This window comes from Nannobrachium achirus (assembly GCF_963921795.1).
Source record: "Nannobrachium achirus genome assembly, chromosome: 1".
NCBI classification, from domain to species: Eukaryota; Metazoa; Chordata; class Actinopteri; order Myctophiformes; family Myctophidae; genus Nannobrachium; species Nannobrachium achirus.
In genome coordinates, this window is record NC_137810.1 from 18,904,031 (window position 1) to 18,921,938 (window position 17,908).

The 17,908-nt window shown below is 41.8% G+C and overlaps 1 protein-coding gene across 1 annotated transcript; it reads right to left on the reverse strand.

The window, feature by feature from the left end:
* Positions 1 to 8,277: 8,277 nt before the first annotated feature.
* cUnh1orf52 (chromosome Un C1orf52 homolog) lies at positions 8,278 to 13,613 on the reverse strand. The gene is made up of 3 exons (XM_080735744.1): positions 13,196 to 13,613; positions 11,117 to 11,327; positions 8,278 to 10,539 (listed from the first exon to the last, which is right to left on the reverse strand). Exons 1-3 carry the CDS (start codon positions 13,484 to 13,486, stop codon positions 10,388 to 10,390), a joined length of 654 nt encoding a protein of 217 aa, XP_080591870.1. The 5' UTR covers positions 13,487 to 13,613; the 3' UTR covers positions 8,278 to 10,387.
* Positions 13,614 to 17,908: the final 4,295 nt, after the last annotated feature.

Sequence of the window (17,908 nt, forward strand, 5' to 3'; positions counted from 1 at the left end):
AGCTCCTCGTTAACCCGACCCCTCTCCCCCGGAGGAGCCCCGCCGCTGCCGCCCACCACCACCACGTCTCCCCCTCGGCCGGTGTGTGTGTGCGCGGTGCTGCGGGGAAACAACGCTCTCTCCCGGACCAGAAAGTCCTCTATGTCTAGCGCCCCGTCTACATAATTCTCGTAAGTGCTCATCCTCTCTGCCAGCAACACTACCGACGGATCGAGCTCACTGTCTCGCTGCATCATGTGCAAAACTTTTTCTTTACCTTCTCGGCCCCCATTCGCCGCAGTGGCAGCAGTAGTGCCGTATCCACCAGCAGCGGCTGCTGCTGCTGCTGTCGTTGTTGTGCCTTTCTTGGATTTCTTCCCCCGGAGTTTCGCTAGTAAAGTCCTCCGCAGAGGATCAGCCATTCCTGTCCAGCCAGTAAATCCTCCGGGTTTTCAGCACGCTCTCCTCGGAGGGAAGAGACTGGGTTCGTTCCTCTCGTCGCACACCGCGGTCAAAACTCGCCGGGCGTCCCGAGCCCTCTCCATTCTCCACTGTCTGTCACCTCCACTCTCTCTCTCTCTCTCTCTCTCTCTCTCTCTGCTACACCACCTCTCTCTCTCTCTCTCTCTCTCTCTCTCTCTCTCTCTCTCTCTCTCTCTGCTACACCACGTCTCTCTCTCTCTCTCTCTCTCTCTCTCTCTCTCTCTGCTACACCACGTCTCTCTCTCTCTCTCTCTCTCTCTCTCTCTCTCTCTCTCTCTCTCTCTCTCTCTCTCTCTCTGCTACACCACGTCTCTCTCTCTCTCTCTCTCTCTCTCTCTCTCTCTCTCTCTCTCTCTCTCTCTCTCTCTGTGCTACACCACGTCTCTCTCTCTCTTTCCAAGGCTCTCTCTCTCTCTCGCTCTCTCTAATGTTCTCTCTCTCTCTCCCCTCTGCTCTCTCTTTCTCTCTGCTCTTTGTTTTTCTCTCTCTAGCGCCGCTCTCTCACGATCTTGACTTGCAGCAAAAATATTTGGAATATTTTCTGGCGGGGTGAGACTGAGAGAGACCTTGTACACAAACTCATGTGCAACGTTGCATAGTAGAATAATTAGGACTGTGTAATTTCATCCATCCACTATTGATTGATTGATTGAAGAATTTATTAGAAGTTTGCAATAGGAACAAGTACAGTTTTCACTTCTACAAGGTCAACTAAAAGGGGACCCTAGTTAGCTTTACCTTATTTACAGAGGAATACATAATTTAACATTGAAAGACAGACTTTTTCTGAATACCACCACCTTTATTATTCAATAGATTTGTCCTTAAATGACTGCATTGTTCTATGTGCATGTTCTACAATTGATAGATCGCCAAAGCTTATTGGACTGACATTTTTATCAAAAGTGTATCTTGATTAATCTTTCCTCTTTGACCTCCCATCCAACCCATGAACCCAGCACCCCCGGGCATGCAGGCAGCACAAACCAGGGCACTAATGGGCAAGACAAGCAGGGAAAGGAATGAAACATACTTCACTTGAACCTTAAAGTCGTTTGTTTGCTGTTGTCTTTACTTGGAATGTGGTTGTGTGACACCCCCCCCCCCCTCCCCCCTTCTCTACAAGTGGACACATACAGAGGTTGATAGGTTTCCCTTTCGAACACATTATGAAGAGCACAACGACTGAGGGCATTTCTTGTCAGAGCCGAGTCATTCCTGCCACCATCCTGCAGCCACGCGGCCCCTCCTTCAGTAGAACATGATAAGCATCTGTTATTACTCCTGAGGAGCCGTGTGGGCCCTGACGCCCTCACTGACTAGACCCTGTCTGGACACATATTCACAGGTCACAGCCTGCAGGCACCAGGCCCTGTGTGCAGGGGCGTCACAAGGGGTAGGAAAGTGGGACTGAGTTATAGGGCCCAAGGTGGTGGAGGGGCCTTAATTATTTTATACTTTAGCTATTGAAAAATAGCAGATATACAAGCTCACAGCGCGGCACCGAGTGCCGCACTGCGAGCTTGTAGATCTGCTATTTTTGAAAAGTCGTGAAAATGTGTGCAAATCTTTGAATGTATTTTTTAAGCGAACATTTGTAACTAAAATTTTGCTTCTGGGGGGTCCCTGGAACTCAATATTTTGAGATGGGGTTCCGTGGCCAAATACATACCATTTTGGGGGTCCTTCACATGAGAAGGTTTGAGCTCCACTGACATAGAAACATTGGTATAGGTAGGTAAAATATTCAAAGATTTTCATGATTTTTCAAAAATAGCAGATCTACAAGCTCGCAGCGTGGCACTCGAAGAAAACACATTTCATACAAAAGAAACACTTTTCAATTATGCTCTGGAAGCTGTCTCAGCAATTTCAGCCTGCTGGGAAAATGAGCAACTTTGTCTCCATCTCTCTTTTCTTTCTTTGCGTCAACTCAAAGTCACTTGCCCTTTTTGTGATGGCAGAGGATGAACATCTGCTTGGCTGGCCCCCTTTCAGACTGGCCAGGGAGTGGATGAGAGAGAAAAAAGTGTGTGCGTGTGTGTGTTTATGTGTGCGTGCGTGCGTGTGTGTGTGTGTGTGTGTGTGTGTGTGTGTGTGTGTGTGTGTGTGTGAGAGCGCGTGTGTGTGTGTGCGTGCGTGCATGCACGTGTGTGTGTCTGTGTCTGAGAGAGTGTGTGTTGGGATACAAGGCCTTGCAGCTGTCGGGGTTCTCCTCATGATGGCAGGCCATTGTTCCAGGTCCCTCTCTCTCTCTCTCTCTCTCTCTGTCCTGGCTGGTTTATGGGCCTTCCCCTTTTCTCAATGCACACCGCAACTAAATTTATGTCCTTGGACCTGCAGCCTTTCTCAGAGCATAAATTAGACCGGCGATCCCTCTGTCACAGCAGCTTTGCCAAGGGCCTCCTATTTACGCTCCAGAGAATCACATTTACTTCATAGCCATTCACTCAAATTGGAAGAAAATAAAGAAATAACACAGGAATCCTATTGTTTCTAAACCTAAAGTGTCTTTACATGCATCAAAGTACTGCTAAGTGCTAATAGATATTTAATTATTCAATCATTCACTATTTTCTTTTCTTCTTTTTTCAGGTAACCAAGATAACTTACAGACACAAGCGACAAGCTCATAAGAAATCCAGATATCTGGACAGTGGTATATGTTACTCTGTGGGATATTATGTGGAATACTGTATGCATATTATAGGCTAAATACTTTAAATGTTACAGCAACGACTTGAAGAACAAAGATTGGTTCTTTGTACCAAGGATGTTATAAAGAGTAAAACTCAGTAACAGCCAGGCAGACATGCTTGATTCCTTCCTTCCAGTACATGATAGCTCTCATCTGTAGCCATTCTTTTTGACTGCTGCTCCGTCCTTCATCTGGCTTTGTCTGTTTGTATGTATGTACGTATGTGACACTTGGCTCATTGGCCAAGCTTCACGGGACACTTCACTTAATGAAATTGAAATGGGAAAAGCACTGCTCACTTCACACTGGGTGAGATTTTTAATACATTTCTATGGGGAATGTTAAATGGTGTGAATGAAAACCAGCCACTCAATAAACATTACATGATAAACGATTCGTACCCAGTGTTTTGATCACTAGATAGACTTGGTATGCAACATTTACCTTAAAAAGTCATCACTGGCAGCTGACAGGAATATTGAAAGGCTTTATGCGTAGATAGAGTTTCTCCATCACATTTGCTTTCCAAATGTCCATAAAATGTCCAGCATTTCAAAGTATATATTATGTTTCAACAGGCTGACTCACCTCTTCCAAGATGGCAAAGCATCTCCTGTAACCATTGGTAACTAGTCCATGTAAAGGCCAGTATGTGCATGTGCATGTGTGCGTGCGTGTGTGTGTGTGTACAGACTGATACCATCTCTAACAGGGCTACTAACCAGTAGCCGCCAGGTCAGTAGCCCTGTATCTGGCTCATCTCTTTCTCTTACAACACACACACACACACACACACACACACACACACACACACACACACACACACACACACACACACACACACACACACACACACACACACACACACACACACACACACACACACCTGGCCTGGTCTAGGCAGTTGGGCTGTCTAATGTGTCTGCTCTCTATCTTTATCAAGGCTCTGACATGTTTATCATGCCAGAGGTCAGACTCCTTGTCTCCTGCTACTGTGCTTTGCCACTTAAATGTCATTTGGTTTATTCATACGTATACCTTCCCCCCCCCCCCCCCCGCCCCTCCAATATACAAAGATAAATGTGTTTCATTATCTTCTTCCAATTGTGTAATTTGGAATATCTGTTAAACACTTAAACATTGTTAATTTCAAGAGAAATCTTCTTGGGGAAAAGAAGAAACCCATTCAGGCCGGGAACACATTTTGCTGTTTGGGAGGGGCTTACAGTACATGTACAGTATGTAGCAACATATTTGTTTTGTAGGCTAATTTCTGATTTAGCCCTATTCTATAGGTTAGGCCTAAATGGGTTAACAATGTAGGATAAGCCAAGCTATAGCCCCTATTTTTTTGTAATTTGTGTGTTGTTTATTTCATTCTCTTATTCTAATTTGCATAAGTGTACTTGATTTTGTCATTGTTCTATCTAATGTATGTGTGTCATCCCAATAAAAACCTGGCTTAAAATACTGGATTCAGTGATAGAACCAATTTCTCTATATGGTTGTGAGATCTGGGGACCTTCTGCAAATCAAGATTTAGAAAAATGGGATAAACACCAAATCGAGACCCTGCACACAGAATTCTGCAAATCAATTCTCCGGATCCAACAAAAAACACCAAATAAATAATGCAAGCAGGGCAGAATTAGGAAGATATCCACTCATAATCAAAATAAAAATCACACTCGTGTGAACTGAGCGGTGGTGTGTGTGTGTGTGTGTGTGTGTGTGTGTGTGTGTGTGTGCAACAGCGCCCCTCCCTTAACATGTGTGGTCAGAAAAGGTTACTGCAGGAGTGCAGGCTACGGAGACAAACAGACAGACAGACAGACAGACAGACAAACAGACAGACCCACACACACGGCCACGTATAGGAGCGTTGTGACCACCGCTCAAAAAGAGAGCATTTAAATGTTGTAACCACCTAAAAGAAAGTGACCCTGATACACTCCATAACAAGGCTCTCACATACAGAGAAAATCTAGAGAGATGCCCCCTCAGCCAACTGGTCCAGGAACTCAAACACAAGCTGAGCCACCAGACAGAGAACTCACGGGATTAAACCAAATTATAAAACAGCAAAAAGAAAGCTACCTGACACATTGGAGAGAAGCAACCCAAAAGCAGAGCAAACTAGAATGCTATTTGGCACTAAACAGAGAATACACAGTGGCAGAATACCTGAGCAAGGTTCGGTCACCTTGCTCAGGTATTCTGAAAACTAGACCAGGTCACCTGGACGTGCCAGACCCGCAATGAAAACTAGTATGGCACTGAACTAACACATGAACACACAGGATTTTATAGTCTCAGCAACAAAGCGTAGTGAGCTTGTAGATCGGCTGTTTTCACTAGTATGGCACTGAACTAACACATGAACACACAGGATTGTATAGGCTGAGCAGCTGGAAATGTTTGTGAGCTGGGCTGAGGAATTTATAGTGTCAGCAGCTCGTCAGCCAACTCAACTCAGCTGGTCCTGTACAGGTGACGGCACTCAAGGCAATCAGAGGAAAAGAGGACAGGCAAACTGAGGAAAAGAGGGACCGACAGACCGACAGACCGACCGACAAAGCCTTATGTAGGCCGACCCCCTGGGTCTGGCAACAAAGAAAAATCTTGACTAGATACAGACTCAGTGAGCATAATGTTAACATTTCACCTTTTTTTTAACCCAGGAGGAATTTGAGTTGTTACCTTTCCCCTGATTTTCAGTATCAACAAGAGGGTTTTATTTTCTGTAAACACTGACGTATCTTTTCATTTGCCACAGCATCAAAACATTAGTTTTTATCCCAGAAACAGAAGTTTTGTTTTTATACAGTTTTCATCCTTTGAATCACCATAGTATTGCTACTGGTGCCACTAGGAAACAAGCTCCAATTTGACTTTCATGTGGGGTTTGACAGAGATCTATCTTCCAATGAGTTTATTTTTTAATTTATGAAATGCAAGGTGCATTCAGTAGTTCTTGGGTAGAAGAGGGATGGAACTATTCTATAGGTATATTACATATAGGGGAAATTGTTTGACTGTGTTTAGCTGCCATCAGCTGCCATTACCGCAGTATAACCACAAACTCCAATATCGTGTTACTTTCTGACGCTGGCTTGGAAAATTCCACTGCATCACAGCGCTGTCTAAGCACTCTTGCCTGATGTTTAAACTTTATGATGAAAACTTTTTGAGCAACTGCATGTAGTTGTGGTCTTTTCACTCACTTACAAAAGATAATAATGTTTATTAGGCCACTTTACAGCACCACACTTTACTTAGATAAATAACATACAATTAATATGCTACATGTTTTACATTAAATCGAAAATGACTAGATTCCAGAATCCCATGTCCTTAACCAGTTCTAGAGAGGGGCTTTTCCATGAAACATCTGTTTCACACTGTTGGTCAGTTTGCTGGTGTGAAAAGCAACTGTTTGCTTCTAGAAAACATCTGCATGTGGCCCCAACTGCCCAACTGCTGGCAGAGGGGGTGATAGAAGACATGAACAGTGTGCCTCCCAGCAGCCAACATTCTCTGCGAGCCACATTGACAGCTCCCTATCCTGGCACTTAGCAACAGGCCTCTCAGGGGTAAATATAGTCCCAGGCTAAGGCTGAAGATTGTAAGGATGACAGACATTTTGAGGAAGTCAACAAGTCAGTGGAAATGCAGGGAGCCAGGATGTTAAAGCTTAATTCATACCCTGTGTCGTATGATGGTGTCGCTTGCCAACAACAGCTCTGCAAGACTGACTATAAATGAAGGATACATTTGTTTTTATTTTTCTATGTTTACTTGACATCACTCAGCTCACTGCAGGGTTTACGTAAACCTTTTTTACACTGTGTTTGCACAATTATGCATACAGCCATATATATATATATATATATATATAGGCCTATATATAATAATTTGTTTAAGGGATTACACCTCAGTGGCCAACTTGAAAATGAAGGGAATTTGTAATAGGACAGCAATCTACAAGATGTATTCAGGACAGTATAGCTCATATAGCATTAAGTACCTCATAGGCCCTATGAGGTACTTAATGACATAGGGTTCAGTCTACTCTAAAGGCTAGACTTGTAGAGACAAACGTGAGTGGGTGGAGGATCGTGTGAGCATATTTAATGCAATTTAAGGCAGAGATAATTCTCTTTTTCATGTATAGTATGAAGATTAGGATAGTCATGTCTAAGTGGGGAGAAAACCTGCCTTTCCAGTTGGTGAGTGATAACACAAAAAGCTAGGCTAAAATAATTCAACAAAACAAACACAGGAAATAAATATTTTCTAGTCACACAATGCCATTCCAAGAGTGAGAACTTTTATTTTCTGGGAAATGTCCTCGTCATCTCCAAAACTGAGTGGTGTGAATCATTCTTGAAGATATGACTCCTGTCGAATTCTCATAAAATTAGTCAGAAAGAGGAGTTGTTGTTCGTAAATATGGCTGATAAAATCAGTCTGCTGCTGCTGTGAGGGCCAGGTAAGCATTTCAGACAAGGCCAGGCACATACCTGGAAGCTGGAATTTTATCAGAAGCATATTTACCATTATTTCTTGTCAACCCATGATGACAGATAGGCCAGGAATTCCTGTGATCACTAAACTGCTGCGAAGTAAGAGTCATGGAAGTGTACTTTTACTTCTTGAAATTGCTTGATTTGCTCCATTGCTCACGGATTTGTTTTCAAAGGAGAGTATGTACATTTGAGCCAGATTCTCAGGGGAGCATGAAATAATCCCATTTCAAATACATTTAAGATTCGTTATGTGGCCAAGACAAGCAACAAGCTAATTTCAGTCAAGTAAAATGTTGGCCTCTCTCTTATCTACACAGGAGGGGGGAATTTCTTAATGAGATTCTGTATTTATTTTTTGTTTTAAAAGGTCTCTACATTACAATAAAAGATTAGATCAGCTGCATCGGTAAGAAATACATTGTTTATTGCATCTATGGTGTATGTATTATTTTAATTAAAACATCGGTACTGGTCAAACGGGTACAGATTTTAAGATTCTGAGAGCTTCAGTAAAAAACGGCTTCCTCTTACATTGAAATAGTGGAAATGAAAGCAATGATTACCTTCATAGTTTTATGTAATCTTAAATATCATGTTGAGGCTGGTGGAGCATCTCACAAAAGTGTTTACATGAGACTAGTAAGCACACAGTCATGTCAGCTGAACTGGAAGGAACCAATGTGAACTGAACACATGAAGAAGACTATGCACAGGGACCTTTGTTGTTTTGTGTACCAATACCATTACACAGAAGGGAAGCCAGTGATAACATTTCAAGATGTTTCAGGTATGAGCTAAAGGTGACATCTAGTGGCCACAGGCAGGAAAGACATCAAAACTAATTCAAAAATAAGCAAAATATTCAGTCCACTTGTAGACAACAAAAGCCACATGAATTGAAATAATTTCAGGAATTATTGTTTGGTTATAACTTTGTGAACTCTACCTACTCTCTCAATGTGTCCACGTTATTTATGGCCCTAAGGTCCTCTTGGCCCTTGCAACCCATGCTGATGCAAAACCTCTCTAAATTAAGCCCAAATGAAAAATCGAATCTTCTGAATGAACTGAAGATGATTTATATTACCAGCAATAAAATAGTAATTGGTCCTTTATCTCTGCACATCACTGGTTGATATGGGACAATATACAAGCTAATACGGATATTCACAAGGTAGTTACTGATGGTGGAGACATCAACCTGGTCTCATATCTGTATGGATCTACCAAAAAAAAAACATACTTTTCGTATTTTTCTTTTAACGTCTTCTGGGTAACCGTCTACACACAGGGACGTGCCAAACGGTGCACGGTTTTTAACTCCTTAGTCCTTACAGTTTAGTATCTCTTTTCAAGGGTTGTAGACTTCACAGTGGCGTCCTCTCACCACCTCACACCCCCACGTTATTGCCACCATTCACCCTATTCACACAGTATTGAACACTTACACAAATTCATCTCACATCACTTTCATCTTTCTTTAAAGTGAGAATCTGAACCTTTCGCGCCGGTTCCGGAAAATCGCGTATCGGGTCGGGTCAAGGCCGGGGACTGAACTACCTGCTGCGGTGGGGAACGTGCGTGCCGAATTTGAAGCCGGTCGGACGAACGGTTCGCGAGATACGTGGATTACATACACTCTCACAGAGATTTTTTTTTTACTCATGTGGCGTACGTGATGTCACAATGAGTCAGCGCTTGCGCCGGTTCCTCCGGAACAGCCTGATGTCAACAATCAACTCCGCATATGGAGATTCCGAACGTTTCACGCCCGTTCCGGAAAACCGCGTATCGGGTCGGTCGAGGCTGGGCACTGCACTCCGCAGCGGGGAACGCGCGTGCCTAATCTGAAGCCGGTGGGACGAGCAGTTCTCGAGATACGCAGATTACATACATGCAGAGACTTCTCGCATTTATTGTAAGATACAGTCACAGTAGATTGGGGAATAGGGTGCATATATTGTTTCTTTGGGTGCAATTTAAGGTCCTTCCACGTCCATTTAATCACTTGGATGTAATTTCAGTATTTGTTTATTTTAGGCTTCAGCCTTTTGAAAATAATGTTAGTCTGAGAATCTGAGAAATGTTTTGGGGGACAATCGAATTAAGCTCATTTAAAGTAAGCCCCTCACAATTAAAGAGCAACGCTAACCTAAATCTAAGCATTTGTTTGATACATTTTACATATACTGGCAGATTTTCAGCACCAGAGAGCAACCTCTCAAAGATACAAAGAACACTGAGAACTCATAGAAAAGTATAATGTCAGATTGTTGTCCAGCTCACAGTATTATAAGGATAGGAGTGCGGTTTAAAATCTGAAAGGTTGCCCTTTAAGTTAGAGCTGAGCAATATTATAAATGTATCAATATTGTGATGAAAGTCTAGATATCACCTGTAATATGACTATGGCAATATTGCAAAACAGATTAAACATTGTTCTCTCATGGTCTTAAAAGCTGCATTACATTACATAGGATGCAACATGTAAATGTATCTAGTGTGGTAACATTGATTTGTGGGCATATTATCAGCACAATATTACAAATCATGGCACCCCATAGCCAAAAGGGCACATCATATTGTACGTGCCATCATGTACCACCACCTCACTAGTCCACTTGCCAATGTCTGTGAAATTTCTTCACTAACATAAAAATGTTTGTTTGGGCAACTGATGCTTTGTTGAAAGCAGGCTTCACTCTGCCTGCTGCCTGAGGATTCTCTTCTCTTCCTCTACAAAGCTTTTGTCAGAGGTGGCTTGTCCCAGGTCTCTCTTTCTCTTCTCCTTCTGCTGGAAGGTCTCCACTCTGCGTTTCTTTGCAGACGCTGCCTTATCTGACTCCTCATCTAAAGTCCAAGGCAGGGGAAAACAGGAGAGCAGTGTGTCAGACTTAACCACTTTCAACCTGGCATCCCTATTTTGGTCATCATTGGTCATCATAAGCGAACGAAGATATCAAATGTAATATACAGAAAATAGCAGATCTACAAGCACACAAGGCGCTATTTTCACTATTGATCATGCAACAAAGTATATAGAGCGTAGGCTGTTAAAAGTGTGGGAAACAACAGATAATTGGAAATAAGGGGAGCCTGATTTTGTAGCTGGATAAGAAGGTACATGCATACAAACATAATATGCTGTGAAATGAAAGAAGTCAGATAAAAAATAAAAATCTATTAAATCCTAAAGACCACTTGCATGATCACAGGTTGTTTTAGGTCTGAACTCTGTACCTGTGCATGCTTAAGAATCACATGAATGTTAGTGTAGAACACTTGGTTTCTTACACAGAAATAAATCAATGGCTAAACATTTTTACATTGAACACAGCCCAGACCAGAATAAAGCCAAGTATTTTAATATTCAGGCTGACTACTAAAATAAGAATATATCACACTTTGAAGGCCCTGCAGTTCTAACCTGAGTCAGAAGGTTGCTCCTCATCTGGTAGGAATTGGGCATTGCCAGTGAAAGGCTGTGGTGCGTCCTCTCCATTGTCCTCATAGACATTGGACCACTTTATGGCCATGTCCATCCCTGGGGGTGCTCCCTTTTTCTTTTCTGGTTCTGTGGCATAGCTCTGGGGAGGGGGCACTGCATTGGTCTTCCATGGCTTGAACTCTCTGGCAGGCTGCAGAGAGTAGAAGAATGAAGACAAGATTAGAATGGGTGGTGTTATTGTATTCATTCTTGTTGAATATTAACTCTAGAATGGCTGATATTCCACACAGTGCAGGGCTTGACATTAACTTTTTGAGGCACTTGACCTTTGGACAGGTACATTTCCCATTCACTTGTCCTGGCAAAAAAGTCACTTGTCCGGTGTAGACATTTCACAGTCATTTATTTCTTAAATGCATGCATAGGAGACATTTAAAGAGATTAATAACAAAAGGACTGCTAACAACCCCCCTTGCTCCCTCCACTCCATAGTATCGCCATTCCATAGTCTGCATACAGCACAAAGCTGCAAGGAACGTCACAGAACAATGTTATCCACTACTTGTCCAAGTACATTTTTAATGAACTTGTCCCGAAGGATGTATTACTTGTCCCGACAACAGGACATGGGTGCACACTGCGGTCCCCCTTCCCTTTTCAACTCCGAAATGTGTCACCTTCAGAAGTCATTGTCAGCCACATCACAGGGGACAACACACAAATGGTGGTATGACCAACGAAGGATAGAATGGTGGTGGACTACCATACGAGCAAAAGGATACTTCCAGCACCATCCACGAGGAGGAGGTGGAGAGACCTGCTGAAGTACCCCTAGCCATTTATGTGAATAAGAAAGTTACTGAACTGGACTGACAATGCTGACAACATTGAAGCAATGTGCTTCAATGTGTGCAAAAGGATGCTGCAGATGTTCTACCGGACTGTAATGCCCAATTCCCTCTTCTATTCCAGTTGCATGAACAAGCTGGTGAAGAAAGATGGCTCTGTCATCAGAGCTAAAATGCACAGTGTGGAGTTGGTGGCAGAGGTGACAATGAGGAAAAAGCTTGAGAGTGGAAAGTCTGGGGACTAATCCACCCTTCCAGAAGGACAGTGGGGTGGCTTACTCTGAGGGGTACTGAAGATTCATCCTCCCCACAGAACAAAAGACCTGGTTAGTCCTTCATGCTGGCAGCCCTGAGGCTTTTCAATGCCTCTCTGCTCCATCCAGGGACTCGCTTTGAGTCCCATGCAAACATAGGTCTGGACACCTTAGTTTTTCAGTTAAGTGCAATATTGGCTGAGATAATAGGCCTAGTGAAAATAGATTTGTCCTAATGGCAGCACAATAAAAATAAATTAATAAAATAAATACAAAATTGAATGCCACCACAGAGACTAATCGCCCCAAGAAAATGCATGGAGTGTATAGGCTATGCCTGTGTTATTATGTTATTAAACATGTGGAACATATCGGGATAGTATGGAATATCTGCCATTCTAGGGCTAGTTGTCTATGTTTAGTTATATCAGCACGTTACCACCAGTGGTGTAAATGTACTAACTTTACACTGTAAAGTAAGTACATTTCCAAGTTCAATAGAGGTATTTGTACTTTACTTGAGTATTTCCAATTTCCAGTACTTTTAATCCACTATAATTATTTGAAAACTTTAGTTAGCCTATAGTTGCTTAGCTTGCTAGCCTATAGTTGCTTAGCTTGCTTTGTAGATTTAGAGATTATTATAAAACATACATTAACCACTTAAGCTTGCGATGTATGTGACGCATTGTGAGCTTGTAGATCTGCTATTTTCAAAAGCTTTTTATACATTTGAAAACATGGAATGGGAGATTCTGCTTAATAAGTACAGTACTTTTACTTTTGGTACTTTAAGTACATTTTGCTGCCAATATACTTGTACTTTTACTCAAGTACATTTTTAATACCGGACTTTTAGTTTGACTTGTAAGAGAGAGTATTTCTACGTTGCAGTATCGATACTATTACCTAAGTAAAACATTTCAGTACTTTTTCCACCACTCCACTGGTTTTACCTCTTCGGGAGCCTTGACTGTGCGACTTTCCCAGTCAATCTGCTTGTTCAGCGGGTTGTACAGAAAGGCAGGCTTTGATACGGATCGGAACAGATCGTCGGGTTTAGGCAAGGAGGGACCACTGGCTGGTCGTTTGCTCCCTGGTTGGAGCTTTCCCGAAGGATTTGACTGTGATTTCTCGCTTGGCTTTTGGCCGTCGTCTCCTTCTTCATCTCCATCACTGCTGCTGTCACTCAGATCGTCGTAGCCCGAAAAGAAACGAAAGGAGTCAGACTTGTTTTCCTCGGCCATCGTGTGACTTGGAGCCCGCTAATTATTCAAACAATACTAAATTAAAATACACTTGTTTGATACGTAGAGACGATGCGCTTAAATGTGAATGTTGTTGTTAGCAGCTTATGGTACTACTCCATTTTGAATAAGCCTCCAAAACAGTCGTAAGTCGTTCCCGTAACGTCGCAACGACAGTCGCAAAGGATTTACAAGGTGAAAGTGAGTCGCCCTCTGGTGGTATGTGCTGGAATGAGCTGGTTGCTTTGGCAATATAAAGTATGTTTTCTCATGGCAATATACCGGTAACTCATTTTAATTTAATTTAATTTAATTTAAGTTTTTAAATTAACATTTTAATTGTATTTAATTTAGTGGAATGTATCCAATGAGTAACCAGATGTATTTATTATTATTATTTATTTATCGTTTACATGCCAGGGATGAGGGATGTCAATTTGAGCTTGTGTGTTTTTGAGCGGTGCTCCTGGAAAGAGCTAAGCTCCAACATCTGGCTTTGTCCGGGATGCGAAGCTTGGTCTTCTTCATCTTGGCACAAAGCCCCCAAAATAGACATGGCAAACGCTATAACGACCTGATTACCGGGTGTATCAAACTTTTCACACTCTGTTGATTCTCATGTATTTCTTCCTGTAGAATCCATTTAGCCCTATTCACGACCCGCCCTCTCAGCATCCCCCGGGTGCTGAAGTCACATTTTGAAGGGGTAAAACCCTGCTAAGTCTATAGAGAAATCACAAATTTAATGCAATTTCCGAATAGTAAAGTATAAAATATGGCTAGCATGATCAAGAACTCAAGATAGTAAAAGGCACAAAGCATTATAATTTACTTTACCATTCGAAATAATGATTTGTTGGCTTTAAGTCCAGCTATTTCTGTTTTGATTGATTGAAGAATTTATTAGAAGTTTGCAATAGAAAAAAGTACAGTTTCATGACAGTACAAATCACTGGTACAAGGTCAACTAAAAGGAGATCCTAGAAAGCAGAGGCTTATTTCCACAGGAACCACACTTTAAGTATCTCATATAAATGTTATGCTATATATGTTATAGTTTCCCCTTCTAAATTGATGTCAGCACCCAGGGGATGCTGAGAAATTTGCTGAGTGGGCGGGTCGTGAATAGGGCTGTACAATTAATGAGTTAATTAGCATATTTGACACATGGGCGGAAATAACAGGAAAATCCTATAACAATTTGATAAAAGGGTATACCAAACTTTTCTCAGTTGATCCTTATGTATTTTTTCCTGTAGAATCCATTTCTGCTATGTACATTTTTGTATTGTGCATATTTAATGCGATAATTCGTATATTTGACACATGGGCATTAATAATTGTATAATAAATATGCGTATGGATAATTTGGCAGTATACAGACACAATGATGTCTTTAGGCCACATAATATTTACATTTGATCAAAATTAATGTATTTTTTACATCAAATTAAGTTTTTAAATTAGATTTGCAGAGGAACTATTCAAACGGTGTTCAAACGGGTACAGATTTTTGAGAGCTTCAGTCCCAAACAGAAAAAAACGGCTTCCTCTTACATTGAAATAGTGGAAATGAAAGCAATGATTACCTTCATAGTTTTACTTTTATGTAATCTATTTAAATAGAGGCTGGTGGAGCATCTCACAAAAGTGTGAACATGAGACTAGTAAGCCCACAGTCATGTCAGAGGACCTGGAAGGAACTAATGTGAACACATGAAGAAGACTATGCACAGAGGGACCTTTGTTGTTGTGTGTACGTACCATACAGAAGGGAAGCCAGTCGGCGTTTCAGGTATGAGCTAAAGGTGACATCTAGTGGCCACAAGCAGGAAAGACACATCAAAACTGCAATTCAAAAATATAAAAAGCAAAATATTCAGTCCACCTGTAGACAACAAAAGCCACATGAATTAAAATAATTTCAGGAATTATTGTTTGGTTATAACTTTGCGAACTCTACTCTCTCAATTTGTCCACGTTATTTATGGCCTTAAGGTCCTCTTGGCCCTTGCAACAGCCATATATTCTGTATATGAGGGATTAATAACACCTTAGTGTCCAACTTGAAAGGAAATTTGTAATAGGACAGCAATCTACAAGATGTATTCAAGACAGTATAGCTCATATAGGCATTAAGTACCTCATAGGCCCTATGAGGTACTTAATGACATAGGGTTCAGTCTACTCTAAAGGGTAGACTTGTAGAGACAAACTTGAGTGGAGGATCGTGTGAGCATGTAATAAGATAATTCTCTTTTTCATGTACAGTTTGAAGATAAGGATAGTCATGTCTAAGTGAGGAGAAAACAAGTGATAACACAAAAAGAATCCAAAAATTAACTTTCGATACTGTATATCACAAGAAAACAGCTAGGCTAAAATAATTCAACAAACACAAACAAAGGAAATACAATACAATACAATCAAATGTATTTAAACAAATAGCAAAATCATAGCGCAGACAAAATCATAGCAAAACTTCAGAAGTCTTCGTCTGAGCTGCTCCCTTCTTCCCACTCATATGAGACCTGGAAAATAGATTAAATAATATCAAAAACATGTTTTATATATGCACCATATATAAGTCGCCCTCCTGGTTGTGCTATAAAGGCAGATGTGAAAGATACATGGCAAACAAGCTTTTGTTTTGCGCAAAAAAACATTCCTTGGGCAAAAAATGGGAGCCGCCTTTACCCCAAGGAATGTTTTTCATGCAAAACAAATGCTTGCAATGGATTCATGAAAAACCCCTAGTTTGACCCCTCAAATGGTACTTAAAGCATATTTATTTTGGTGTGTTTTTTCCTGTATAGTTCAGTTAATGGGACCCCAACTTTCAGCAGCTGTAACAGATTCTCCTAGGGAGACTGAATTTCTTTGTGAGATGTGTTACTAGACACCTTTATAAACACATTATTGTTTGGTAAGAAATTTATTCCAGGACTTTTTTTCAGATATCCCCTGACTAATTATACAAATCAATGAATCCGCCCATCCGCCCGTGACCCACAGTGAAAAAAAAAGATGATAATCATCACCACAATAGCTCATATTTATATAGCGCTCTTCTAAGTACCCAGTCGCTTTACAGTACATAAAGGTCTACAGTAATGGCGTTTAATTGTTGTCCCGGTTTTATGGCAATCATTTTATACAGAAAGCAAAAATCACACCCAATGTGAAGTGAGCGGTGGTCGTGCTTGCATAACATCATCAGACTAGGATTTGAGTCTAGGATGTACAGGGTATGCTACACACACACACGTTTTGCTAAAAAGGCTACAGACACACGACGATGACATCACTAGACAAACATGATGCTACGTACACACATTTTACTATGGCAAAACGCTGAGGAAAAAGGCTACAGACACACGCACAGCCACGTATAGGAGCGGTTTACCACCGCTCAAAAAACAATGCTTACTTGACTGACTTTCTCCCTCCAGTCCTAAAGACAAAACAGAGACACACAGAAAAATAACAATCAGTGATGACCAATACAACAATATACACCCTCAACTAGAAGCAGTGCTCTTCCGAGCACAGGTCTCGCCAGGTCAGGTAGCCTAGGTTATTGTGGCCTCCTAGTGGAAATGTGCTTGCAAGTTTCACTGCAATTGGATGCTGCATTCATGATTTGAGGCATTTTGTTCAAAACAGACCAGACCTGCAAACATCAGATGTCAATCTGATGGCAACCACGATAGAATATGAAAGATGGACGGACATATGGACAAGACGTGCCAGGTTCCATAGTTAACTGCGACCTACGGTCACAATATAAAAAGCACAAAAGAGTCAAGACAGTCTAAAGGTAGCCTGCTTCCAGACCATAGACCCCGCCCACTCTCAGAGTGGACTGTTTCTCTGGTCTGGAGCTGAGTACATGAATCAGCACTCGGCAGTTATCAGCCAAAATCTCCGGCTGCGCCAATGAGCGCGGGGGGTGGGTCTAACGAATATCCAATCGTTTTTTCAAGCGACGTCATCATCAGAGTGTCATCATTAGAAGACAAGGTGCTCACGTGGGTGCTCACGAGGAGAGTCAGGAGACCTGTAGTGATTGTTTTTTTTTTAATCAAAGCACCTCCCACCCCCCTCCCTTCCAGAAATCGCCCACAATAGGGCACAGTTTCAGACTACTGCGTGAGCTGAGTCTGAGACCCGGCTAGTCTAAAGGAGCTTCCAGACTATTTTGGGCCTGAAATAATAATAACAATAATAATAACTAGAAGCAGTGCTCTTCCGATAACAGGTCTCCGCCAGGTCTGGTAGGTTATTGTGACTGATAATGCAAGGCATTTTCATTGGCCTTACACTGATCGGTGAAGTTATAGGTGAACACGTTTTCTACACACCCACACACACCCACGCACGTGCGTACATGCATGCGTGGGTGTATGTGTAGAGGGGGGA